The following is a 25,890-nucleotide window of genomic DNA, read 5'->3' on the forward strand; positions in this document are numbered from 1 at the left end:
TTTCAGAAAGAGAGCAAGTGAAGCGGTTTCCAATGTTGGTGAGAGTAGCTTTCGGAGTTAGTGAGAGTATCTATCGGTTTTGATGAAAGTAGAGTTTTGTTGTTGGTGAGAAGAGTTTTTGATGTTGATGAGAGTATATTTTGTTGTTGATGAGACTAACTTTTGGTGGTAATGATTGTAGCTTTTTGTGGTGGTGATAGTAGTTTTTAACGTTGGTGAGAGTAGCTTTTGTCGGTGGTGAAAGTAGTTTTTTTTGCGGTGGTGAGCTTTTTGTGGTGGTGATAGTAGTTTTTAACGTTGGTGAGAGTAGCTTTTGTCGGTGGTGAAAGTAGTTTTTTGCGGTGGTGATAGTAGTTTTTTGCATTGGTGATAGTAGTTTTTTGCGTTGGTGAGAGTAGTTTTTGTTGATGGTGAGACTGTGAGAGTAGTTTTTGATACAATAGTAACTCTCTAATGTTAGTGAGAGTAGCTCGTTGTTGTTGGTGAGAGTAGCTTTTAGTGTTGGTGAAAGCAGCTTTTGCTATTGGTAAGAGTAGTTTTCTAATGTTGGTGAGAGTAACATTTGCTGCTGGTGAGAGTAGCTTTTGGTATTGGTGACAATAACTTTTATTGGTGGGGATAGTAGCTTTTCGTTTTGGGGAGCGCAGGTTTTTTGGTAAAGAGTAGCTTTTGTTGTTGGTGATAGTAGCTTTTGTTATCTCGCCGGAGGTTGCCGGAAATCTCACCAGAGTAGCTTTTGTTGCTAGTGACAGTAGCTTTGTTGTTAGTAATAGTAGCTTTTGTGACCTCGCTGGAGGTTGCCGGAAATCTCATCAGAGTAACTTTTGTTGCTAGTTACAATAGCTTTTGGTGTTAGTGACAGTAGAGTTTATGGTCGTCGGAGTTGACCGGAAGTTAGCAGGAGGTCGGCCGGAGACCCGCCGGAGTTGACTGGAGGCCTCGCCGAAGAGGAGAGAGAGCATGACTGTTGATTTTGTACTCTAATGGCATTTATGTAAATATATTGGTTTTTAATATCCAAAATATAACACATTTTTTAATCTAGTGGCCTTATGAGGGAAAAAACTAGTTGGTTGCCTTATGGCTAAAAAACATTCAAAAATGCACTTATATGTAATTAACCCAAAGGCACATCACTCTTATAGTAGCTCCTTAAGCTAAAAGCCTAAAATGTGTGGAGGTATTTAAAATTAAAGAGTAATTATATCCAGTGGCGGAGCCAGAATTTGATCTTAAGTGGGACACTTGAAAGTTTAAAAAGAAGAAGAAAGAAAGTAAAATTTAAAATATATCAAAATTTTAATAAAAATAAAAAATTAGAATAAAATTACGAAAAGATCAATAATTTTTGTTTTCAATTACATATTTACTATACTCTATTTCTCTTGGTACTATTTATCGGCTTAGTAATAGTGCCGGCTTAAGTTGAGCCGAGCTGACACTGTGAAATGACGATGTTACCCTTATTTTCCGCCTAGGTGTTTGGCTTCAATTTTGCTGCAGCTGGTCAACAGTCTCTTTTCTGCGCGGGCGTGCCAGCACCGTTCGGGTGCGGTCGTCGGGGATGTCCCTTGACCTGACTTCTTTTCAAGCGATTGTAGACGAGGAGAGCACCAACCTCGTCATGGGGATTCTTTCTGCCTCGTGGTGAGGACTTTGCTGAAGTTTCTTCTTGTTAACACAATCGATACTCAATATTGTAGATCGAGCAGAGCGACATCACCGGGAAATGTTGAGATCTTGCTAAAGCGTGACTTTAGCTTGGCTGGGTTGCTAGGGCGTTACCCTTGCTTGGCTGGTTCTGTAACCGTTGTGGTCGCGGCACTACCGTCGGCTCCCGAGGAGACTAGGACCGAAGCACGTTGACAGAGGGTTTGGTGGCACTGAAAGTCGACTTCTGAGAAGACTAGGACTAGGAGTGTGATCACCGGTAAGAGAAAGAGAAGGAGAGGAGTTGCTCTTAGAGAGGTTTGCTCTAGAGAGAACTTAGATCATCTTAGAGATGTTGTTGTTGAATGTGAATGGGTGTCTTAGAATGAGAGGAGAATGTGTTTATATAGGGAAGAAAAAGAAGAGTGAAATGATGAGTGGAAGAAAAATAATGAAAGTAGATCTAAGTTCACTTGTAAAATATGGAAAAGATAGAGAAAAGATGAAATGAAAGCAAAGCATGAAGGTGCAGCAACATGGAAGTGGTGATGATCTATTAAAGAGATTGTAGAAGAAAAATATATCCAAGGAAAAAGAGAAAAGCATCTAGCTTTCTTCATGTGGGTAGGAAACATGAACATGTGAATATTGAGCTGGTTTTAGGTCAGTTTCTGCCCCTTTATTCCTTCAATTATTTCTCCAACAAGACTTCATTATATGCCTTCGACTTCTTCATATGAAATGTTCCACTATGAGTGTAGATCATCCTGACAAATTTTCAGATTTTTATTCCATGTGGTTGGGCCGAAAATGCTGCTGGACCTCTTACAGGTCCAGTTTTCCAGTTTTGCTTCTGTAGAAAATTGGGCTGATTGTTTGAAGGCCTTCCACTCAAAAAAAGCTCTTGCACTCTTCATAAGAAATGATCCTTGGGCTGTCTAGAATGGATTTGGAAAGTTTCAGCACATTTCGATTTCATTTGGTTAGTCTGCCACCCCTCCTTCCTTGTCTAGCTCGGTTTTTTCTAGCCGAAGTAGGAAAATATGCTAAAGTTGACTTGTCATACTTCCATAGTAGGCTTTATTTAGCCTCTAAATATATATTTCGAGCTTGTCGACAATATATAGCTTGAGCCACTGATATTGGCTCAATTTCTCCAAGACGTGCCTTGTCAGGCCAAAATGTTCATTTTGGGTCCAAACACTAGGTATAAAAACTCTTTAGCCTCCGCCGGATCTTCTTTCCTCTTCTCTCGCTCTCATCATTCTAGTTTTATTGATTAAATTAATAGTTTTTAGATTTTAGACAATTTTTCATGGAAATATAACTTTTTTTTTTTGTTGAGAAGACAGAATAATATCAAGGTTAATAATAAAAAAAAAAAAGTGCACTGTCACTAGCATTAGTCGAACCTAGGACCAAGGCCGGATCTTCTTTCCTCTTCTCTCGCTCTCATCATTCTAGTTTTATTGATTAAACTAATAGTTTTTAGATTTTAGACATGAAATATAACTTTTTTTTTTTTTTGGTTGAGAAGACAGAATAATATCAAGATTAATAAAAAAAAAAAAGTGCACTGTCCCTAGCATTAGTCTAACCTAGGACCAAGTTCACATGCAAGAAGGCCTCTTCCACAACGTCAACTCACCTTTTAGCAATGCATGTGAAACTAGAAAAATTTTATATTTAAAATCTCACTGGGGCAGGGTGCTCCAACGTGGCTCCGCCTCTGATTATATCAATAAAAAGAAATCAGCACTTGTTGTTGTCGACAGTTTCCTCGCTAATGTGTTGCATTTATTTTATTTTATTTTTTCTTAATTTTATCAAATGATGTTTAATTTTTGAGTTTAAGTTCACCCTCTCGTGTGCAGAAATTATTGAACATCAACCCGTGTGATTTGATGTGATGACGAGTTCCATTGTTATGGGGAACGTTATTCATCGGATACAAATTTACATCGCAGTTTTACTACGTAATTACAAGAAACTAATTATTATGTAATTACATCGCTGACTTAATAATTTTTCACTTTCATATTCTAAACCATATTTTAAAAATTTAAATTCTTTCAAGCTCTTTCATATAAAGATCCTTTGCTAATATGTGACTAGGAGGAACCTTGATTTCGCGGCGATGATCACTCCGGCATTATCAAGAATAAGTATACTTAAATAGGGCTATTGCCTATTGGTGGATTTTAGTTTGTTTTCAGAATAGCTAGAGGAGCTTTAAGCGAAGGAGTCGAGCGGTTCGCTTTTAGTTTTCTTGTGGCAATGGGGGATATATCTTTAAGGAAGAGCGGTGTGGAGGAGAAGAGGACTACAGCCCCAAAAGAGTCCAAACTTCTTCTTGATTATACTCGAAAGGGTATTGGCAAGTTAAGTTATTTGAAGAGGTAACATTTTGTTGGATATATAGCAGTAACATAATGTAACATTAGTATGAACTTGAATCTGCTGTTTTGCTCAGTGTATCCAGTTTTCTAATGTTTGTAGAACACTCGGCCAACTAGAAAATGACGTAGGTCAATGTGAAGCGCTTATTGATTATTGGAAGACCAATTTGGGGATGATGCATGGCTGGTAAGGAGAAGCAATATTACAATCTACAGACTGCTGTTGGTGTCGAAAAATTCCGTAGAGGAGTTTGACTCACCAATGAATGCGGACTGGAGCGGGAGCTGACCGGGAACAATCGAGAAGCTTCCCTCGAGAGTTGACTCGAAGTTTGACCGTCGGCTCGAGGAGGGGGGGGGGGTACCTGCAGAAAACCCTCCGATGCCTAAGTCAGTACGTTTCTCAGTAGTGGAGTAGATAGAATTGGAATTCGATGCTTTACCTCGATGTCGAGCAACCTATTTATAGGTGTTTTTCGGCGTGGGCTGCAAGTAAACTTGCTCAGCAAGTTGTGGTAACTTGAGCGGCACACCGCCATTAAGACCATATTCATTCCTGCAATAACCGTCACTTATTGGCGGCCATGATTATCATACTGAATGTCGCATTTATCGTCGCTGTTACGGCTACATTAATTGTTGTATTTACTACTGCCATTACTTCTCTTTAACTGTCTTGATTGTAGGGTCAAATTTTGTTGACCACCCCCACAATGCCCCCAAATTTTCTCTTTGAATACCCATCCGAAGAGAAAATTTCCGAAAACTTGAACTCTGTAAATAGGCCACCCGAGCATTTCCTTTGGACACCCCTTTGAGAAGGAATCCAAAATGAGGTCCCCTAAGTCCACACCAACCTTCACTGCGCCATTCAAGGCCCAATCTGGTTTCTCACCCTCTGGCGGGTCGAGTACGACCCGGATTCAACTTGGTCCGACCCGGATCGAGACGCCCAGATCCTTCTTGCTTTCTGGATTCCCCTGCAGTCCGACTTCATCCCGGATTCCTCTCAATTTGGTCCGAATTCTTCTGGGTTCTCGCATTAGAGGTATGGTCATCCTACTCCTATAAATGGAGCTTCGAAATTGGCTTTGAACCAAAACAAATTGGACTTGCTCTCCCATCGGCGTCGTCGCATCTCCTTGGCTCGCCTGCACTCGGACCGGTCCCAGGCCAGCGCCGCCTCGCCTCGTCGCAGCACCGTCGCTTCGGCCTTAGCGCTACGCCGCTCGACCCTAGTACCTCTTCGATCGGTCCTCCATCCCTGCGCGACCCGGCCATGGCCACGGCACTGCTCGGCCCATCCTCGGTGCAGCTGTCCCCCGTCGCCCCAGACCTCTGCCGGCGCCCCTGAGTTTTGCCGGCGACTCCCCCGCCGGCCAGCCCCCCTTGCCGGTCCGTGCCCCCTAGCTCGAACCCGACCTGGTACCTTCTCTTTTCCTTCTCTTTCAGCTTCTGTTTCTTCCTTCTTATTTTCTTTATCTCTTTTATTTTGTTATATTAATTTTTGTTGACCTTCCCTTCTTCTCCCTCTAGTCTCGCTGACCGTGACCTCTCTTGCTCTGGGCTTCCATTCTTTTAATTCCACTGCTAGAAGGATTCCACTGATATTTGGGTTTTCACCTTTCACTTACTTTTTGTAGGTTCGCCCCTTCGCTCATGGCTCGAATTAGAACTACCGACTTAACGAAGAATCAACGGACAAACGCAGAGTCAACTACTGAACCTACGCCTTGGCAACCGAAAAACCATATCCTGGAGACATATGGCGAGGCGTTCTCCATGCCTCCTGGGGTTAAGATTTCAGCGGTCCCTGTGGATGCGAACATCTACACCGGTAGAAACATCCCCGAAGATGCCCTAATATTGTCCCCCGAGCAGCTGCGATATATCCGATTCCCTATCCACCCTGTTTTCCAACTTACGTGGGCCATGCTCGGATTGCACCCGTTTCAGCTTACCCTGAATTCCTATCTTCTCTTGTCGGCCTTCCTGATCATGGGCTGGAAATGGGAAGTTTCACTGGGATTATCCGACTTTCTTTATCTCTATAACTACTCCAGGGTTGTTAAATTCCGATATTTTAACTTCACCCCCTTCCCGAGGATGAAGACGTTCGTGGTAATTCCCAACAATTGTCAAGGGTGGAAATCTAGGGCTTTAATGATTACTGGCGGTTGTCGCTCTCTCGAATTGGACCTCCTCCCCCCGAGGGCTTTCGCGGATGATCTCGGTAAGTGCCTAGGTCTTATTTCCTTTCTGCCGCATCGTTTTATCCGTGCGCTAACTTTGACCATTCGCCATACAGCTTACAAACCTTCCCAAGCGAAGGCCAAAATTCCACCGAACCGTATAGAGTGGCTGGAGCGTCACCTCGTTGGACGCGGATGGTATCCGTCTCAGTTCGTGACTCTCGGAAATCTCCTTGATATCTCGTCAAGCCGCCCCTCGACCTTGTTCGGCCGTTATCAAAGTCGCGTAGATGTTGCAACGTCAGGAACAGCCTTTGCGTTCTTCGTCGCGAAAATGGAAGGCCACTTTTACAGGTCCAACATCAGTGAGTCTTTGTTTGCCGAATACCTCAAGGCTAAGGATGCCTTCAAATTAATCGTTCCTTGCTCTGAGATTTCGATAGCAGAGGGAGATGAAGATGGTGTGAACTCGGAGGGGTTCGAGGATGACCTTGAGGGCGTTGATACTGACAAGGGAAGGTCGCTCCTTGCCGTGAGAGAGCTCCCTCAAATGATTCCTCCACCTCGGAAGAAGCAAAAGGTTGCGGAGCCCTTTGTTAATGACGACCCCTTTCGTGATCTGCCTATTCAATTAGTTCCGCATTCTTCTTCATGTGGAGGTTCACCCCCCTCGACGTCCCTAAGGAATACTCCTGCTGACGTCGCTCCCTCGAGGCCCCTCGTACCTCCGACAAGTACCGAACTTGGTGTCCAGAGGACCCCTTCACCCCTGTCAGGTCCGACTTCTTCCATGCAACCGCCTCCTCCCCCTGTTCTGGAATTGAGATTTAAGAAGCGTCTCATTTGTCATAGCTGGAGAGTCCTTAGACTCCAATGGTTCAGCGGCGTCAGCCATTGCCGGTGCCTTGACGTCATCGAACCCGAGACCGGGTAGGCCTCCCAAGAGTGCTATAGAGTTCTATGACGACCTATGCTCCTCTCAGCTCGACGTAAGTACCGTTTCCCTTTATTTCTGATTTTTATTCACACATGCATGCACTGACCCATCTTCCCCTCCGCTTGTGCAGGCACTCATGGCGTGTCATCGGTTTTTGCGCAGTCTCGACACTCTTCATTCCAGGCAGCAACGGCGTCTTGAGGAGGCTGACGAAGAGCTTAAATCCAAGGAGAAGGAACTAAACGACCAAATGGAATCAATGATGCAGCTGAGCCTCATCCTCGAGGACCGAAATCGCGAGGTAGCGAAGTTAAAGAATGATTTGGCTCTGGTAACTCGAACTAAAAACGAGGAGTTCGAAAAAGGGGTCGCCAAAATGAAGCGTGTGTCCGCCAAGCATTTCCGACTCGGATGGAACCAGGCCTTGACTAAGGAAGATGATAGATTCTACGTAGGGCCCGACGAGTTCGATCGCTTCTATGGATTTGCCCCCAGAGACTATTCGCCCATTCGTGGTATGCTACCAGGGGATGTTCCTTTGTCGGCGTCGAGTGCCTCAGAAGGGCTCGGGGGCGAGGACGAGGTGTCCTCCCTTCCTTGCTCCAAATAGCCGTTGGAGATAGCGGCGTCATTTATTATTATTATTATATATATATATATATATATATATATTTTTTTACATAGGGATTTCCAAATGTGGCCTCATGTGTGTTTTTACCTTTTTGTTGAGCTGATTCGTATCCAATAAATTGTCGCAATCTTTCAATAAAACTGTCATATTTCCCATAATTGAATCTCGCACCCATCGATTTTTTTTTTTACATTATCCCCCGTTATGTAATGGTTGACGCAGAATCTCTGCCTTAAATGATGGTATCCTTGATTTAGTACTGATATCTGAGAGAGATATTTACCTGCGTGGTATCCATCTCTCCCCACTTTTAATGTGAATATTGCCTTTTAATCACAGAGATCCTTCTTTTAAAATGGCGATCATCTTTGCAGATCCTCGTTTAAATTCTGAATCTTCAAGCCTCCATATTCTGCTTATAAATAGCCATGTATCTTGCACATCACCTTCCTCGCACCTTTCTCTCAGAATCCTCTTTTAGTCTCCATGGCTCCACAAAAGAAACAAATCCGTATCGTTTTCAATTCTCCCGTAGGACGTGGCAAACAGATCCTTGATTCTGATGAGCGCACTCCTGATCGTCAGGCTCCTATTATGATTTCATCTGACAGCTCTTCTGACAGGTTCCTTACTTTTCTTCTCTCTTATTCCTTTTATCATGGGCACAGATAGTCTATTAAGGTTTTCTCCTTTTGTCCAGGTCCTTCAAACGCTCAGGGGGATTCTCATCCGATCTTGACACTTGCCAGTTCCTGGAAGATATGTTGACTGCTCCGACGATGGCCAGGCGAGTGTTCCTCGTGTCCCGAAGGCTCGTTCTGGTCCTAGTCGCCCTCGTTGTCGGAGCATGAGTATCGACAGGGAAACAAGTCCTGAATCTCATCGCCTCCGTACTCTGAGAGAGGAATCCTTCGTGCTACAAGATTCGCTTGAGCATGCCTTGTCGGAGGCCTGCAATCTGAAGGCGGAGGTCCACAACCTGTCAATGGAGTTTCAACGCTCGAGGGACCATGCGGAGTGCCTGAAAGTAGAGCTCCGTGAATGCTACCGACGAGAAAGGTTTCTGGACGAGGTCCGCGTTCAAAGTCGTGAAGATGGATATCGTGATGCCGTCATCGAATACCGACAACGTATGATACTGAACTTCCCCGAGATAGACGAGTCCCTTTTGCCGTATTACGTGGGCTCCGACCTTCCCTCTTCTTACTCACTCAACATCGTACGACGCAGGGCCTCCTTCTCGTGACGTCCCATCGATGTTGGTATAAACGCGATGACGTCTTCCTTCTCGGTTCCTTCCGTGGTACTGGTGACATATTTCCCTTGAAATCTGCGTCTATTTCGCCGAGGGTGCCACGAAATCGAAGTCTTATTTCGAGCTTCGAAATCGACTCTATTTCGGCGAGGATGCCTCGAAATCGAAGTCTAGTTCGACGAGGGTGTCTCGAAATCGACTATATTTCGACGAGGGTGTCTCGAAATCGAAGTCTATTTCGACGAGGGTGTCTCGAAATCGGCTCTATTTCGACGAGGGTGTCTCGAAATCGAATCTATTTCGACGGGGGTGTCTCGAAATCGAAGTCTATTTAACGAGGGTGCCTCGAAATCGACTCTATTTCGGCGAGGGTGCCTCGAAATCGAAGTCTATTTTGACGAGGGTGCTTCGAAATCGACTCTATTTCGGCGAGGGTACTTCGAAATCGACTCTATTTCGGCGAGGGTGTCTCGAAATCGACTCTATTTCGACAAGGGTGCCTCGAAATCGAAGTCTATTTCGCCGAGGGTGTCTCAAAATCGACTTTATTTCGACGGGGGTGTCTCGAAATCGAAGTCTATTTCGACGAGGGTGCCTCGAAATCGAAGTCTATTTCGGCGAGGGTGTCTCGAAATCGACTCTATTTCGGCGAGGGTGCCTCGAAATCGACTCTATTTCGCCGAGGGTGTCTCGAAATCGAAGTCTCCTATGTGAAATAGAGAATGTCTCGAAATTGACACTCCTATGTGCCCCCTTGTTTTTCTTAGCTGTGCTCGCAGACGCCCAGAAAGAAAAACAAAACAAGAGTAAAATATTCGAGGCATGGAGCTATGCAAAACAATAGAAGAACGGAAACCAAACCGTGATGGTGGGTCCATCCGCCACGCATCGCGTTAACAACATCTGGGGATAGGATTGCCCCCAATTCCTGGACATGACCGGTTACACACCCCATATCCTGCATGATTAAAATCCGTTACGCCATCCCACCCCCGCCTTCAGCGAGGGTATGGTCCATCATCCCACCCCCGCCCTTGGCGAGGGGTGAGGCACGCCATCCCATCCTCTCCTGCAGCGAGGGTGTGGTCCATCATCCCACCCCCGCCTCGGCAAGGGGTGAGGCACGCCATCCCACCCCTGCCTGTAGCGAGGGTGTGGTCCATCATCCCACCCCCGCCCTCGGCGAGGGGTGAGGCACGCCATCCCACCCCTGCCTGCAGCGAGGGTGTGGTCCATCATCCCACCCCCGCCCTCGGCGAGGGGTGAGGCACGCCATCCCACCCCCGCCTGCAGCGAGGGTGTGGTCCATCTTCCCACCCCCGCCCTCGGCGAGGGGTGAGGCACGCCATCCCACCCCCGCCTGCAGCGAGGTTGTGGTCCATCATCCCACCCCCGTCCTCGGCGAGGGGTGAGGCACGTATGATCACACAACTTGAAACAAATGACATTGCATTAATCCGGCCAACGGCCTCAAAACATAGTTCAAATACAACCAGGAACGAAAACTTGCTAACAACATTTGGAATACAACGAGAGAAAGGAAGGAAACTACGTTACCCGTGTCGCCACCCCGGCCGCAGCCCACCTTAACTGTAATATTTTTTCAAATAGATAGCATTCCACGGCCGGGGTAGCGCACGTCCAGTGCCCACATTACGGAGTCGATATGCTCCCTTGCTGTAGACTTCAGTTATCTCGTAAGGCCCTTCCCAAATAGGTTTAAATTTTCCCGCGCCAAGGTCTTTGATATCCTCGACCACTCGTTTCAAAATGAGCTCTCCTACCCGGAACGCGCGCGGCCGGACACCTTTGTTGAAATATTTTGCCACCTGATTTTGATAATTGGCAAGGTGAATGGCAGCGGCTTCCTGCCTTTCTTCAAGAAGATCCAAGTGCCGTGCTATTTGCTCCTCATTATTTCCCCTTTCAACGGTAAGAGTCCGAACCGTAGGAAGAATGATTTCGGTAGGGATGACAGCCTCCATTCCGTAAGTCAAAGCATACGGAGTCTCGTCGGTTGGCTTCCGACGAGTAGTTCGATAAGCCCAGAGAACATGTTGCAACTCCTCGCTCCATTTGCCTCTTTTGTGCTCTAGTCGCCGGTTGACTCCGTCGAAAATGGTACGGTTTGTTATTTCGGCTTGGCCATTACCTTGTGGGTAACTCCTTGAAGAAAAACACAACGTAATCCCATATCGGGTACAGAAAGCTCTAAACTTCTGGTTATTGAATTGCGTTCCGTTGTCGCATATGATATACCGCGGGATGCCGAAGCGACATATGATGTTCCGCCATGTGAATGTTGCCACTGTCTCTCCCGTAATCATGGCATATGAATCTGCTTCGACCCATTTCGTGTGGTAGTCCGTAGCAAGCAGCGCGTACTTGAGGCCGCCGGGTGCCGTCGGTAAGGGACCAACTATATCCATTCCCCATCTGGCGAAAGGCCATGGGCCAGCTAATGAGTGAAGCTCTTCGGCAGGCGAATGGCTGACCGGTGCGTGCCGTTGGCATTGCTTACATTTCTTGGCATATTGTTCGGCTTCCCGCGAGCGATATGGCCAATAATATCCTTGAGAGAGTACCTTATGTGCGAGGGTCCTGCCGCCGAGGTGCGCCCCGCACGACCCTTCATGAATTTCTTCGAGGACGAGCCTTGCCTGAGAAGGTCCCAGGCATCTAAGGTGGGGTCCGGAAAATGAGCGCCTAAAAAGTTCGTCTTCGACAACTAGATATCGTGCAGCCTTCATCCTGAGCTTTCTGGCCTTAATTGGATCGTCTGCCTGTATGCCAAATTCAAGGTAATTGACAATTTGACCTCTCCAGTCGTTCAGAATTGACTCAACCACCATGACCTGTCGTCGCGGCTTGTTACCGTCAATGCTTGGTCCTTCGAGCACCTCGATCTTGACGATGTTGATGACCTCTGTGCAACCTGAAGCGGCTTTAGCCAGCTCGTTTGCGCGGGAATTCTTCTCGCGAGGTACTTTGACCAGTGAAAGTTGTTCGAACCCGCGCATCAAATCTCGAACCAAGTTCTGATATCTGGACATTCGTTCGTCCTTGGCGGCGTAGTCATCATTAGACAATCCGACAACTAGTTGCGAGTCGGAATATACCTGCAAGCGTTGGATTCGTAGTTTCTTCGCCAGAGTTAAGCCCGTCACCAAAGCTTCATATTCAGCCACGTTGTTTGACGCCAGAAAATCGAGATGGATCGCGCACTCGATTTGGACATCCTCGGAACTTTGAAGTAAAATGCCTGCCCCTGCTCCTGAGAAATTGGATGCGCCGTCGACGTGCATCTCCCAGGATGGGTCCTGCCATGAAACCTCGGGGATCGGTGCTGGGAAGTGGCACTCGACCAAGAAATCTGCTAACGCCTGGCCCTTGAGTGCCGACCGCGGCTTATATGTAATGTCAAATTCACTTAGCTCGATTGCCCATTTGGCCATTCTTCCGGATGTGTCAGGTTTTGACAGAATGGCGGGAATTGGCAAATTGGTGTATACCGTGATGCTATGCCCCTCGAAGTATTGTCGCAACTTTCTTTTCGCCGCAACCAGGGCGAGGATTACCTTTTCGGACGGAGAGTACCTTGTTTCGGCATCTAGGAGGCTGCGGCTAGTATATGCTATGGGTTCCTGCCGATATCCCTCTTCCCTGAACAAGGAGGCATTGGTTGCCACATCTGATATTGCCAAGTATATGCAGAGGGGCTCGCCGTTGCGGGGTACAGAGAGAAACTGCCGGATAAGTATTTTTTCAAATTAGCTAACGCTTCAGACTGCTCTGGGCCCCAAAAATTGGCTTGCTTATTTTTTAATGCGCGGAAGAAGGGTTTACATCGGTCAGTTAGCCGAGATATAAAGCGACTCAACGCGGCGATGCGACCGGTTAACACTTGTATATCCTCTTTCGTCTCTGGGTCGCGCATTTTCACTATGGCTTCTACCTTCTCCAGATTTGGCTCGATCCCTCTTTTACTCACAAGATGTCCCAAAAATTGTCCAGATGATACCCCAAACGCGCATTTGGTCGGATTGAGCCTCATGCCGTACCGCCTTAATATCTCGAACGCTTCCCTTAGATGCTCTATGTGATCTTTCCGATGCTTGCTTTTAACCACCATGTCATCGATGTAAACTTCCATGGTCTTTCCAAGTAAATCTTTGAACATTCGGTTGACGAGCCTTTGATAGGTCGCGCCGGCATTGGTGAGGCCAAACGGCATGACCGTATAGCAATACAGGCCCCGTTCTGAAATGAACGCTGTTTTCTCATGGTCTTCTGGGGCCATAGGTATCTGGTTATAACCGGAGTACGCGTCCAAGAAAGATAAACGCTCGCACCCGGCTGTGGCGTTCACGAGTTGGTCAATCTTTGGGAGCGGATAACAATCTTTAGGGCATGCCTTGTTTAGGTTCGAATAATCCACACATACTCGCCATTTTCCGTTCTTCTCTCTTACTACGACCACGTTCGAGATCCAAGTTGGGCACCAAACTTCACGTATAAAACCTACCTCAAGGAGGCGGTCAATCTCGTCGCTGATAATCTTGTTCCTCTCAGGGGCAAAACGTCGTTGACGCTGCCTATAAGGTTTGAAGCTTGGGTCTATTTTTAACTTGTGACATGCTACACCCGGGTCGATTCCAGGCATATCCTTATGTGACCATGCGAACACGTCTTGATTTTCGCTCAGGAATTGCAATAAGCGAGCTCGTTCCTCTTCGGTTTGGAGGGTGCCTACCAGAACCTTCCTTTTGCTGGCAGCGTTGAGGGCTTCCTCCCGAAGCGGCTCAGTGGTGCCGGTTCAGGTTCGGGTTCAAGCTCCTCATCTTCTGGTAGGTCCTCCTTTAATTGCTATGCCGACGGACCCTCCTCGCCTTTATTCGACGGCGGAGAGCGCTTGATTTCCATGGCATACAGTTTTTTGGAGAGCAGTTGATCGCCTCGAACCGATATCATTTGCTGGCCATCGTCGGAAATAAATTTAAGTACCTGACACCTAGTCGAAGCCTCGGCTCCCATCTTATGGAGCCAATCCCGGCCTAGAATGGCGTTGTAGGCCGATGGCTTCTTGACAATGACGAAATCGACCTCCACAGTTTTCCCTCCTGTCGTCACTGGTAATGAAATCTCGCCCACCGGCCATGTTTCCGAACCTTCAAAGGCCGTCAACGGGGCTCTGCTGGGATGGATAAGTGTTTTGTCTAATCCGAGTTGCTCAAACGCTTCCCAGAATATGACGTCGGCACTGCTCCCGGCGTCAACAATTATCCGCCGCACAAGGGCGTCCGCGATTTGGGTAGACACGACCAAGGCGTCCCGGTGGGGAAACTGGATACCAACTGTATCTGCCGCGGAGAAGCTAATTACTGGTGTGGGGGACGCGCTTTGCCCCGCCGAAGGGCTGCCCGTGATCTGGCATACTCTTCGAATTTTCTCCGCCTGGCGGGTTTCCGACCTCAAGCGCACTTCCTCCTCCACAGCAGTATAAGGGCTCCATGGATGGCCAATATTTCTCTGATGATTGGTTCCGTGCCTTTTTTCGGGGTTCTGCTTTCAACCCTGTCTGCTGCCCTACCTCCACTGGCCTGGTCGTCGGATTGGTATTCACGTAACTTTCCTGTCTTTATCAACTCTGAGATGGCTGGCCGCAACACCTCGCATTTAGGCAACCCGTGCCCTAACGCCTCATGGAGAGGGCAGTACTTGGTCCGTTCGAATGCGTCTCTTGACTCCGGTTGAGGTGGGGGTTTCGTGAAGAGCCCTTCATGTTGGTGCTTTCTGAATATGGCCGTAGGGCTTAAGGTGAACCATTCCTTAGGTTGACGAGCTCGAGGCTTTGCCTCGTAGTGGCGTCGGTTATCTGGCCTCACATCGGGGTAGTTGCCTCGATTTTGCCTTCTGTCTTCACCTGAGGCAACGACTCTGACGTGTCGGGCCTCGCGTGCTTCTTTGGCTCTTTCAATTCTGATCTCTTCCTCAACCCTTGTAATGATGTCATCCATGTCCTTTGGCGGATCGCGCAGTAGACTTTCATACAATGGCGTCCCCAAGAGCAACCCTTCTCGAAAGGCAATCGCAGCGAATTGGGGATCACAGTTCACATGGCGCATTTCAGCTTTAAACCTTTCAAAAAATTTCCCTACCTTTTCCCCCGGCTTCTGTTTGGTACTGAACAGAGTCGTCATGTCCTTCTTTTGCTTGCGATTGCAGAAGTATTGTGAAATGAAAGCGCGGCTCAGTGTGTCGAAATCTGGTATAGAATGCGGCTTGAGATCTTGGAACCATGTCGACGCCGGCCCCGTGAGACTGGAAGGGAAGATCTTGCACATTAATTCTGGTCGGTTGTCTCGATGGACATCTGTTGTTTGTACCCCTTGATATGGTCCACGAGGTCGGTCGTTCCATCGTATTTGTGGAATACCGGCGTGGTAAACCAGCGGGGTTTTGCCACATTCAGAATGTCGTCGGTAAACGGGGACTTACCGACGTCCCTTACGATTTCCGCCGCCAGCTCACGCGGGCCGGCACGCTTGCATGCATCAATCATTTTTTCCATCTTCTCCCGCCACGATTCGTTGCGCGCCCTTTTGGATTGTCCTAATCCGGCTCCGCCATTTTGCCCCCCATTAGACGTGACACCCACCCCCTCGACGAGGGGTCCACCAGAGATTCCCCCGATAACGCCGCTGGCGCCTGCGTTTGCTGCTACGTTGTTGGTTTAGTGGAGATCGCCGATGGCGTCGTCGTCTGACGAATCACTGTCAAGTTGTAGGAACCTTTCAAATTTTCGTCGACGACGGGCCTCGCGGTCCCGCTTTTCCTTCCGAAATTGCTCGAGTTCCTGCCTCAGCCTCTGCGTCTCTTCAGCTGGAGGCAAGTTCAGGTCGCCAATGGGGCTCGGGATGAAATCATTCGGCGGCTGGTGGGGAGGAATTTCATCACTACTAGTCCTCAGTGACAGAAATGTAATCCCGTCGGGGGTAGCTCCCGCCATCACTTTTTAGGGAAAAGTGTTTCCCACAGACGGCGCCACTTGTTGGTGTCAAAAAATTCCGTAGAGGAGTTTGACTCACCAATGAATGCGGACTGGAGCGGGAGTTGACCGGGAACAATCGAGAAGCTTCCCTCGAGCGTTGACTCGAAGTTTGACCGTCGGCTCGAGGAGGGGGGGTACCTGCAGAAAACCCTCCGATGCCTATGTCAGTACGTTTCTCAGTAGTGGAGTAGATAGAATTGGAATTCGATGCTTTACCTCGATGTCGAGCAACCTATTTATAGGTGTATTTCGGCGTGGGCTGCAAGTAAACTTGCTCAGCAAGTTGTGGTAACTTGAGCGGCACACCGCCATTAAGACCATATTCATTCCTGCAATAACCGTCACTTATTGGCGGCCATGATTATCATACTGAATGTCACATTTATCGTCGCTGTTACGGCTACATTAATTGTTGTATTTACTACTGCCATTACTTCTCTTTAACTGTCTTGATTGTAGGGTCAAATTTTGTTGACCACCCCCACAACTGCCAACTATAAAAGGTACTTAACTTTTGTTCATGCTAGTGCTTTCATTAATATTAAGTTTCGGGAAAAAAAAAAAAACATGCAATTCCAAAATTGATAATTGGATATGAAACCTTTTTAATTTTTTTTTTTTTTTTTTATAAAAAAAAAAAAAAAAAAAATCTTAACCCACCCCACCCCACCCTTACATATATAAGTGAAAATCCATGACCTTTACAATATTTGAATTATAATTTACCAACAGGTCATAGCTCACTGACAATTGGATATGAAACTTGTTTTGTCATGAGACAAAATAAATTAGAACAAAATAGTTGGTTCATGATATAAATGAAAAAGCAACATTTGATAGAGAAAAGCTGAACTAGCCTCTTCTTTTTAAGATGAATGTAATTGCACAGAAGGTTATGGCTTTAAACTAGTGACAGCATTTTCTGTTATTTTGGAAGTCTTGAATTGAGTGTTGGTTACTGAACCCTGTTGAGAGTTGTTTGATGGATTATATATATATAAATGCTAATCCAATGATGTTTTGCTATACTGTAATCTCTGCTGTTGCCACCATTCTATGGGTCATGAATATGTAACATACAATGTGGACAGAACTGTAGGAGTGTTAGTAGGTGGTTGGCCGGCTCTTATTGCTTCTGGAAGATTGCATGAAGTAAACTAAGGAGATGGTGAAGTTACTGCAGTTTTGTAATCATGGGTAATTAATAGGATTATAGGAGTATAGTGTAGTCATACAACCAAACTGATCGCACCAAACCCAGTACGTTGAATCTCCGGAGTCTGTCCGTTCCTCTTGCCTCCATACAAACATGTGGTTAATTCATTGGACATCAGTTATGTATAGAACGAATAATCTATAAAAGCTCAAACCCTTAGAACCATCTAATTTAGAGCATGACATGATATTAGGGATTTTATGGAGCGATCCTATAATTGGTCTGGCCAACAAGTAGTATGAATAATATTTCTTTCTTAAACAATGATGTAGTTATAAGGGCAACTTGTGAGCCAGCCAATTAAAATAACAAAAATTGACAATATAAAAATGAGTTACTATGGTAGCAAAGTAGCAAATTATAAACAGGTAGCTAACCTATATTTTTTAGTCTGAAACAGGTAGCAAACCTAGTGTTGTTAAAGATAACAATGAAGAACTGACATGTAAACATTAGTTTCAGAAGCCAGTGTATACATGTTACATTTTAGCATGCATGGGTGTCATATGGCCACCATGCCACATTTTTGTAGTCGCGTATACATTTTCTGAAGGACAGAAACGTGGAGTCTATTTAGGGATAGATGCGCGTTGATGACCATTTTTGGGTAAAGTGCATAATATATAGTAGAAGGGTCTTTGATGAAGTAAAAGGCAAGGAGATGGATATTCTCCGGATGAAACACTGTTTTTTCTTTTTGGGCTGCTACTTCATTGGAAGTTATGGAGTCTACTTTTTATGTTATATTGTTGAACCGGCAGGCAGCAGGTCTTGTAGTGTTTTCAGATAGGATTCCAACCGGCCGCGTTTTCTTTCTTACAGGTTTGGACTGAGCCTTGGAATAGCATAACCGAGCGTCAACGTTGACTTCTGATCGGCGATTACCTATAGAAGGAAGGTGGTGGAACTCAGTGGCGGATCTAGGATTCGAATTTGGGGTGGGCTACATATTCAAGTGTCTTCTTTTGGGCGAAGGCCAAAAATTTTTTCGGTACAACTATGCACAAATGCAAGAAATATCATTCTATATTGTCGTCGACGGAGGCCAGGAGGCGAGAGTATTTGGAAGAGAACAAGCAGTGGTTTACTAGCTATGATAACGAGAGTGAGAAACCTGAGTGAAGAAGAAAATGAGGACTCAATCGCTGATTAGTGATGAAAATGATGGAGAAGAGACGATGAAAATGACGGAGAGGAGACTGAAAACCTATTCCTAATTATTTTCGGGTGGGTTTTAATATCAAGACGACAACATTTTGTTGACACTATATATAGAAAAAAAAATTTCTCCAAAATTTCCGGGCGGGCTTGAGCCCACCCCATGATGTATGTAGATCCGCCAGTGGTGGAACTACTTGCTGACCTTATTTATTGCCTTTTAGAGAAGTTGGCCGTCGAAACTAGCAGCGGCAATGACAATGTCGATGGAGGCCGGCGACGATATTGATAAGGGTGGTGTCCAGGGCTTTGGAATCTGAGCTTGGGCTGTTTGGACCTATTTCATTGGCTGTTAAGAATGATGCCTTATTTGAATTGTTACTTAGTGAATTGGCCCGGCCCGACCCAAGAATTTGGACTTTCTTCGGCACTTTGGGTCTATCTATGTTTTTCAAGTGCCAATTTATTTAGAACATGACTCACTCCCATCTTGAATGTGATTGGCGTATTTCAAGCGGCTTATGAATAATGAGGTGCTCCTATTTGTTTGCTAGAAAATGGCTTTCTATTAGTACTACAATTGCGTAATTGGCCAATAGGAGACTAGTCAATGATTTTGTCCTAGAAGATATAGTGTAAGTTCACTTAAAAAGTGAGCTCATATAAACTTGTAATGAGTAGCATTACTTATATAAAAATATTTTAAGTGTATGTAGACTCTGACCTTTTTGGCTGTTGATCTAATAATATCAACTTCTAGTTCAAAAGAAAAATAGAAACGTCATGACTATTGAGAGAACGAACTATTGTTACTGTAATTGTTAATATGTATGACCTAAACTAGATTCATACCTATATATGCTCATATTAATTAATGTTTCTCAAGAAAAAAATAAAGCAAGATTATATATATTTTTTGTATTCCTTGTTAAACCTTCTTTTTTTGTTGTTTCAACATTAAATCTTCCATTTTCTCTTTTAAATATGATATATTTTATTTACAAATCAGCCCCAACGTACACAACAACACTTGGTAATCGGGCATAAGATCGATGTACCAAACCCTAATTCTAGACAAAGTCAATTTATAGTTGAAGATTAGAACCTTCAGGTTCTTCATAAATAGAAGGACTAATTTCAGTTTACCCCCCTGAGGTTAGGGGTCGTCATCATGTTAGTCCCTCGAGTTTCAATTTAATCAGTAACACCCTTGTACTCTCCAAATTCTTCAGCCTTGTCCAATTTCTACTATTCCGTCCAATTTGGCTGTTGAATCTGTTATGTGGGCCCCACGTAGGGGGTGAAATGGTAATTTTGAGCTCCAAATTATAAAAAAATATAAATAAAAAAATCTGTTTTTTCCTTCTTTTTTTTTCTTTTTTCTTCGTTTTTTTTTTTTTTTTTTTTTTTCTGTTTCTTCGCTTATTATTATTATTATTATTTAATTTTGTCTTCAACCTATACACCACAAGTTATAATAGGTTTATAAAAACAAAAACAAAAATACTATAGGTGTTTCTTTTTATTTTTTTATTTTTTATTTTTATAAATTTTGTCTTCAACCTATACACCACAAGTTATAATAGGTTTATAAAAAAAAAATACTCTAGGTGGTTAAAAAGTCGCTCGCTGGTCTACGATATTTGTGATATATCTCCGATAAAGCGAAAAATTTTAGGATATATTTGTAAAATATATCTATAAAATATAATAGGTTTATAAAGTGAAGAATAATAGGATATATCCCCAATAAAGTGAAGAAATATTTGTAAAATATGATTAAAAAAATAAATACAGATATTTCTTCACTTTATTGGGGATATATCCTAAAATTCTTCGCTCGCATTCTTCGATATTTGTGGAACCTATTATATTTTACAGATATATTATAAAATTCTTCGCTTTATCAGAGATATATCACAAATATCGTAGACCAGCGAGCGGCTTTTTAACCACTTAGAGTATTTTTTTTGTTTTTATAAACCTATTGTAACTTGTGGTGTATAGACAAAATTATAATAATAATAATAATAATAATAATAATAATAATAAGCGAAGAAAAAAAAAAAGGGAAAAAGAAAAATTTAAATGAAAAAAAAAAAACAGAAAAAGAAATGCAAAAAAAAAAAAGAAAAAAAAAATTCTTTTTTTTTTTTTTAGTTTTTTTTTTTTTGTCTTGAAATGATCATTTTAGCCCTCAAAAGTCAGACTTAACGGTCCAAATTGGACGGAATAGTAGAAATTGGACACGGCTGATGAATTTGGAGAGTACAAGGGTGTTACTGATTAAATTGAAACTTGAGGGACTAACATGATGACGACCCCTAACCTCAGGGGGGTAAACTGAAATTAGTCCTAAATAGAACTAAAGTATTTGTTAATTACGCTCGGCCAAATTCTTTCGTGATTGTTTGTTCCCTATATTTACTTTGTTTTTTTTTTAAAACAAATATAACTCTGATACTAACATGTCATGATAATGTGTTGTCATAGTCAAAAGCTATCAGCCAATAATAAAACCTTAAACATAACCTAATCTCAGTCAAAAGCAGATTAACCAAGCTCTTTACATTCGGCCCTAAATCTATCATCCAAATAAAACAATCAGTGATAGTTAATCACCAGCCTCTCCCTCCATCTTCCATCCAACTTGTCCTCCAGGGCCAGCTTAGTAATTCTTGATGCAGTTCTGTTATGATCCCTCCCACATTTCCCACAGTGCAAATTCAGCTGCTGATACTCAAAAATCAATGCTGCAACAGTTGGTGTAAGATTTCTTGAAAGCTTCAAAACTTGATCGCTATGAAAAAAGGTGATTCTATAACGACAGGCCAAGAGAGGCGTTCAGCTAGGCGCAGCCTAAAAGTAGGCAAGTCTTACCTTCTACCTCACGGGTAGAAGTGGCCACTCCAAAATCCCACTTAGCAAGAAGAACTCAACGATTTGGATTACGAGCAATGACACACATGGCAACCTTGCAGCTAGGCTTGTACCATACAGAGCTGCAGTTCATTTTGATATCAATTGGATGAGGTTGCCAAAACCTATCATCCACAAGAATTTGCCCCACATGTCCAGCACTCCAGCATAAATTTCAGCATCATAGTCAATAACTTTCAGCTAACTATACGCATCACCAACACAAGTCTTCTTTTGGCTTTGTTTCATTTCGAATCCAACGGCAAAATCGAAAAGCAAACATCTAATGAACGCAAAAAAAAAAAAAAAATGAATACAACGCTGGAAGAGAGAGAGAGAGGTATTCTCTCTCAAGAACCACTCAAGCACGGAAGAACGATAGAGAAAGAATACAACGCCTTGAGATCTCCATAACAAGAGAATGAGAGGAAAAAACAAGAAAAAAAGAAACAAGATTATTATTATTATTTTTTTTTTTGAAAAGGATTTGGAACCCAGCCTAGCTGGGAGGCTCAGCCCCACGCCCGGTTCCATTTATTGAATTAAAATTTTACATCGGGGGAACATATAACCTGAACCCCGAGCTACATAAGAAATATTTCAAAGATCCTCATAGAGAACGTCCTGAATAATAACAGGTCAAGAATGTTTACTTAAGCCATTATATTAGTAGAAAATGTCAAGACTATTGATAGTATAAAATGTGCATGGTTTACTCTTATTCTTGATATGTAAGATGCAAACTAGTTTTGTACCTATATATGCTTGCATTAGTTTATGTTTCTCAAACGAAATGACAACGAATTATATAGCTTCTTTCTCTTTCTCATTAAATTTTTTTTTTTGTTATTTCAGCATTTAATTTTCCATTAAATACGATACATACATTTCCTTGTATATTGATTTACAAATTAGCTCAAGGTACAATGCACCTAGTACGTTGGCATAAGATCCACACGCTAAATCCAAATTTCAAAAAGAGAAAGTCAATTCATTTTAGAAGACTAGAACCCTCTATTTCTTGTATAAATAGGACCAAAATATATGTTCATTATGTACTACTTGAATTACTGAATAGGCTTTTGATTTCAAAGTATCAAAGAATCATGAATGTTTCTTTGGCCTGAGAAGGACAAGATGAAGAGGTACATGGTGTTGGCATTGTAATGCTTGACGTAGGCTTCAGTAACATCGAATCAATGATCTACCAGACAAACCATGAGGTATTAATTTATAAAACCACTTCATAGTTCTATCCAAATTTACTTATGCATATGTGATTGATGACAAATGAGTACCCATGGGCATTGATCACTTATCAACTTCCTTCCATCCTCCCATATAAGGAGAATAGAGGATTGATGGTTAGGCTAAAATAGTTACGTATGTGATTAATCATGCGCTTAATTAAGTGATATTAAGGTCGTTAACGATTTATTATGAAATAAACCATACATTCATATATATATATATATATATATATATATATATATATATATATATTACAAAACTCGCAGAAACTCTTCGTATTTATTTTTAAGCCATGTATACTTGTCTATAATTTAAAATTTTCAAAAGAAGGATATATATCTAGATGGCATTAATAAATGTTTGAAATAAAAAAGCGAATGAACCATTTAATTTTTTTTTAATATTTTTTTTGTTTTTGTTTTTTTGTTTTTTTATTTTATAATTTCAATGAGTATGCTATGTGTGAGGTGTACCAAAACACCCTTAAACAAGGAAAATTAACATAATTTGTTTTGGTGAATTCATTTACGCCTATCCCTTGTGCAATTCTTTTGAGCCTTTACATTTGCTCAATGTGTAAACCAGATAATGCTGCTTGCTAAGGACCTGTCAACCTCCAAAGGGCAAGTGAAGGTTCAGCCATTTCAGGTACATATGTAGTAAAAAAAGAAAGAAAAAAAATTAGTGTATGTTAACATATTTGTTCTCATAATTCTCAAATTATGAATTATTTATGCTCATCTTTGTTTACATGTATTATCGATCGAAAGGAACAAATGAACCACAAGAATAAGGAGAAGATATATCAACAAGATACGATGAACATGCATGCAAGCTAGTGCACCATCTTTGTACGGCTCTGGGAGGAATGGAATGAATAGGTTTGATTCTCAATTCCTCATAGAGAGAAAATATGTTATATCACATTTTATTCTTGGTATAATTACGATTTATTACCCTATAATTTATTTCTAATTACATGAAATCTCATGTGTTTTCAATTTTAAGAAAATACTCCTTAAGCATACAAGTTTCACCCAACTCGAGTCTGTTTTACAGCTATATGTCGATATTGAAAACGTACTTGCAGAATGACACAAAGCACATGAACACATAATACTATATCAGAATTAAACCTACTTTTTCTTTGTTATTTGAAATAATTTTCCACTTATTTCCTTATTGCTCTACTTTCAACTGTGTTATCTACACTGTTGTATAGTTTGAGAGGTACTAGTACTCTAGAAGTAATGATCACAGACGTGTTGCATTTGAAATGATGGAGGTCACTCGATAGAGTGAAATAGAGTGTGGAAGATGCATAATAGGGTAAACCGGATCAAGTTACAAATGCTTTTTGAGAGAAGCTATTGAACATGCTACTATGGGTTTAGTTGACCGTGTTTAACTTTCAATAACTTGCTTGAATTACAGGGTTGGAGCTATGGAAATATCTGGCAGTACGTAATGGAGTCGTACTTGGTAAATCCAACAATTACAAAAGTAACCTCCTTCTAGCAGCTTCTAGCTCCCAATCCATTTACCAATCTGCAGGAGTATCTTTTCCAAATCCACAAGCTCAAATTTCACCTGCCAATTACAATATTTATGCTCCAATCCACAACACTCAGAGTTGACGAGAATAAGACCTGCACGTACTTTAATTGTCGCATGAGAAAAATGAAGTCAAACGTTCAAAGGTCATGCAAGGATGCAAAACTCAGATTATGTACTAATAGAACCGATGTAACATGGATCATGAAAAATATAATGGATGCAAGAAGGTTGAGGAGAATCTGACCACTTTGGATCAACGATTTACTAGATATATATGTATCACTACTATTGTTATATTTGTAATTTAAGATTTAGTTAACTGAATTAAACTATTGTCAAAATTTATTTCATATAATTAAATAATGAGACTGTTACCTATTGATGATAGAGTTTGCACTTATATACAATCTCAACTTCACATATGATAATTAATCATTGAAAGGAAGAATTTTATTCGCGTATTAATAGCTTAGTTCATACCTAAATCGATAATGAAATGATAATCTCTCTTAAATTGGGATTTTTAAGTGTTAGCTTTTTAGGTCAATAAGAATTTCTATAAAACTTTTATATATATTTTTTTTTGAATAATGGTAATTCCATTGATAATAGAGCATGCCAAGAAGGCCATTACATATACTCACCTGCTGACACATAAAAATGGCCAGAACAAGGCTTCGTGAAGGAGCCACAGTAGTACATAGGATAAACCAACTATATTTGAACTTATTGCTCACTATAAAGCGAGCCTATAAACTATGAAAAAAAACATAGCAAATAGACAAGCCAAAACTACACTCGTTTGGTTCCTAATACAAGGAAATTTATTGTAATTAGACAAAAGCTAAAAACATAGGTTTGGGCCAAGAGCCAAAACCCTAGCCCAAATAGAAGCTGATGGACTAAGGTAGAAACCCCAGCCCAACAACTCGAAGCCCAATAGGGTAGTCACCCAGGAGATCCCTTCAGGCCCATCATCTGGTTTAGTCCAATCCAAACCATCTGCTCCCATCCCCTTCGTTGTACGTCACATTCCGGCTGACCCAAGTCGTTCGACCCGTCTAGTCGCGATCCCCACCGCCACGACATCTCTCCGGGTGATTCAACCGTCTCTAGCGACGTCTCTAGCGACGCCGTCGACCTGCGTCATCACGGAACAAAAACCATCCCCGATCTGGGTCCTCACAGCCCCACACACAACCACCGATCGAAACCCATGGCGCCGCCTGTCAAAAAAACTCTTCACGGAGATCAATTTCCGATTTGTAACACCACGACCACCTCCTCACCACCAGCCCAGCCAAACCTTCTGACAAAACTCGAGAAGAACTCCTTCGACAGAGTCCTATGGGAAGTAGAGATTGATCTCCCGTCCGGCAGCAAAAATCCCAAGACGACTGCGAGGCCAGAGGCCAGCCCTGACGTCCGGGCGCCGTCGGACGAGAACAAGTTTGCAGAAACGGAGTCCCCGGTCTTAGAGTTTCTCTGGGTGAGAGAGTATTCTATTATCCCTAATAAAAATTTTCACCTATATAAAACTTTTATATGGTGATGCTCTATATTTGAATTAATCTCTAAATAATCATAAGAAATCTCAATTTCAATGTAGGCGGTTACAAATAGAAATTAACTCTATATTGTAATAAGTTATAACTTTTAGGTCCCTATCCTTTT

General features: G+C 42.9%; 2 protein-coding genes and 1 long non-coding RNA gene across 3 annotated transcripts; 1 reads left to right on the forward strand and 2 right to left on the reverse strand.

Annotated features, from left to right (window-relative positions):
• Nucleotides 1-10,650: 10,650 nt before the first annotated feature.
• LOC133725915 (uncharacterized) lies at nt 10,651-13,298 on the reverse strand. The gene is made up of 2 exons (XM_062153328.1): nt 12,969-13,298; nt 10,651-12,810 (listed from the first exon to the last, which is right to left on the reverse strand). Exons 1-2 carry the CDS (start codon nt 13,296-13,298, stop codon nt 10,651-10,653), a joined length of 2,490 nt encoding a protein of 829 aa, XP_062009312.1.
• A 1,237-nt stretch (nt 13,299-14,535) lies between these two features.
• On the reverse strand, nt 14,536-15,408 carry LOC133725922 (uncharacterized). The gene has a single exon (XM_062153340.1). The coding sequence runs from the start codon at nt 15,406-15,408 to the stop codon at nt 14,536-14,538; it is 873 nt and encodes a 290-aa protein (XP_062009324.1).
• Nucleotides 15,409-22,533: 7,125 nt separating this feature from the next.
• LOC133709644 (uncharacterized) lies at nt 22,534-24,567 on the forward strand. The gene is made up of 4 exons (XR_009846336.1): nt 22,534-22,631; nt 23,245-23,307; nt 23,430-23,540; nt 24,094-24,567. It is a non-coding gene; the product is annotated as an uncharacterized LOC133709644 (long non-coding RNA).
• The last annotated feature ends 1,323 nt before the right edge of the window (nt 24,568-25,890 follow it).

This window comes from Rosa rugosa, chromosome 1 (assembly GCF_958449725.1).
Source record: "Rosa rugosa chromosome 1, drRosRugo1.1, whole genome shotgun sequence".
NCBI classification, from domain to species: domain Eukaryota; kingdom Viridiplantae; phylum Streptophyta; class Magnoliopsida; order Rosales; family Rosaceae; genus Rosa; species Rosa rugosa.

Excerpts from the sequence above, each read along its gene's own strand:
- LOC133725915 (XM_062153328.1), bottom strand. The coding sequence starts at position 13,298 with ATGCCGTTTGGCCTCACCAATGCCGGCGCGACCTATCAAAGGCTCGTC. Across the intron at positions 12,811-12,968 it reads AGACGAAAGAGGATATACAA|TTTCTCTCTGTACCCCGCAA; the intron begins GTGTTAACCGGT and ends CTTATCCGGCAG.
- LOC133725922 (XM_062153340.1), bottom strand. The coding sequence starts at position 15,408 with ATGTGCAAGATCTTCCCTTCCAGTCTCACGGGGCCGGCGTCGACATGG.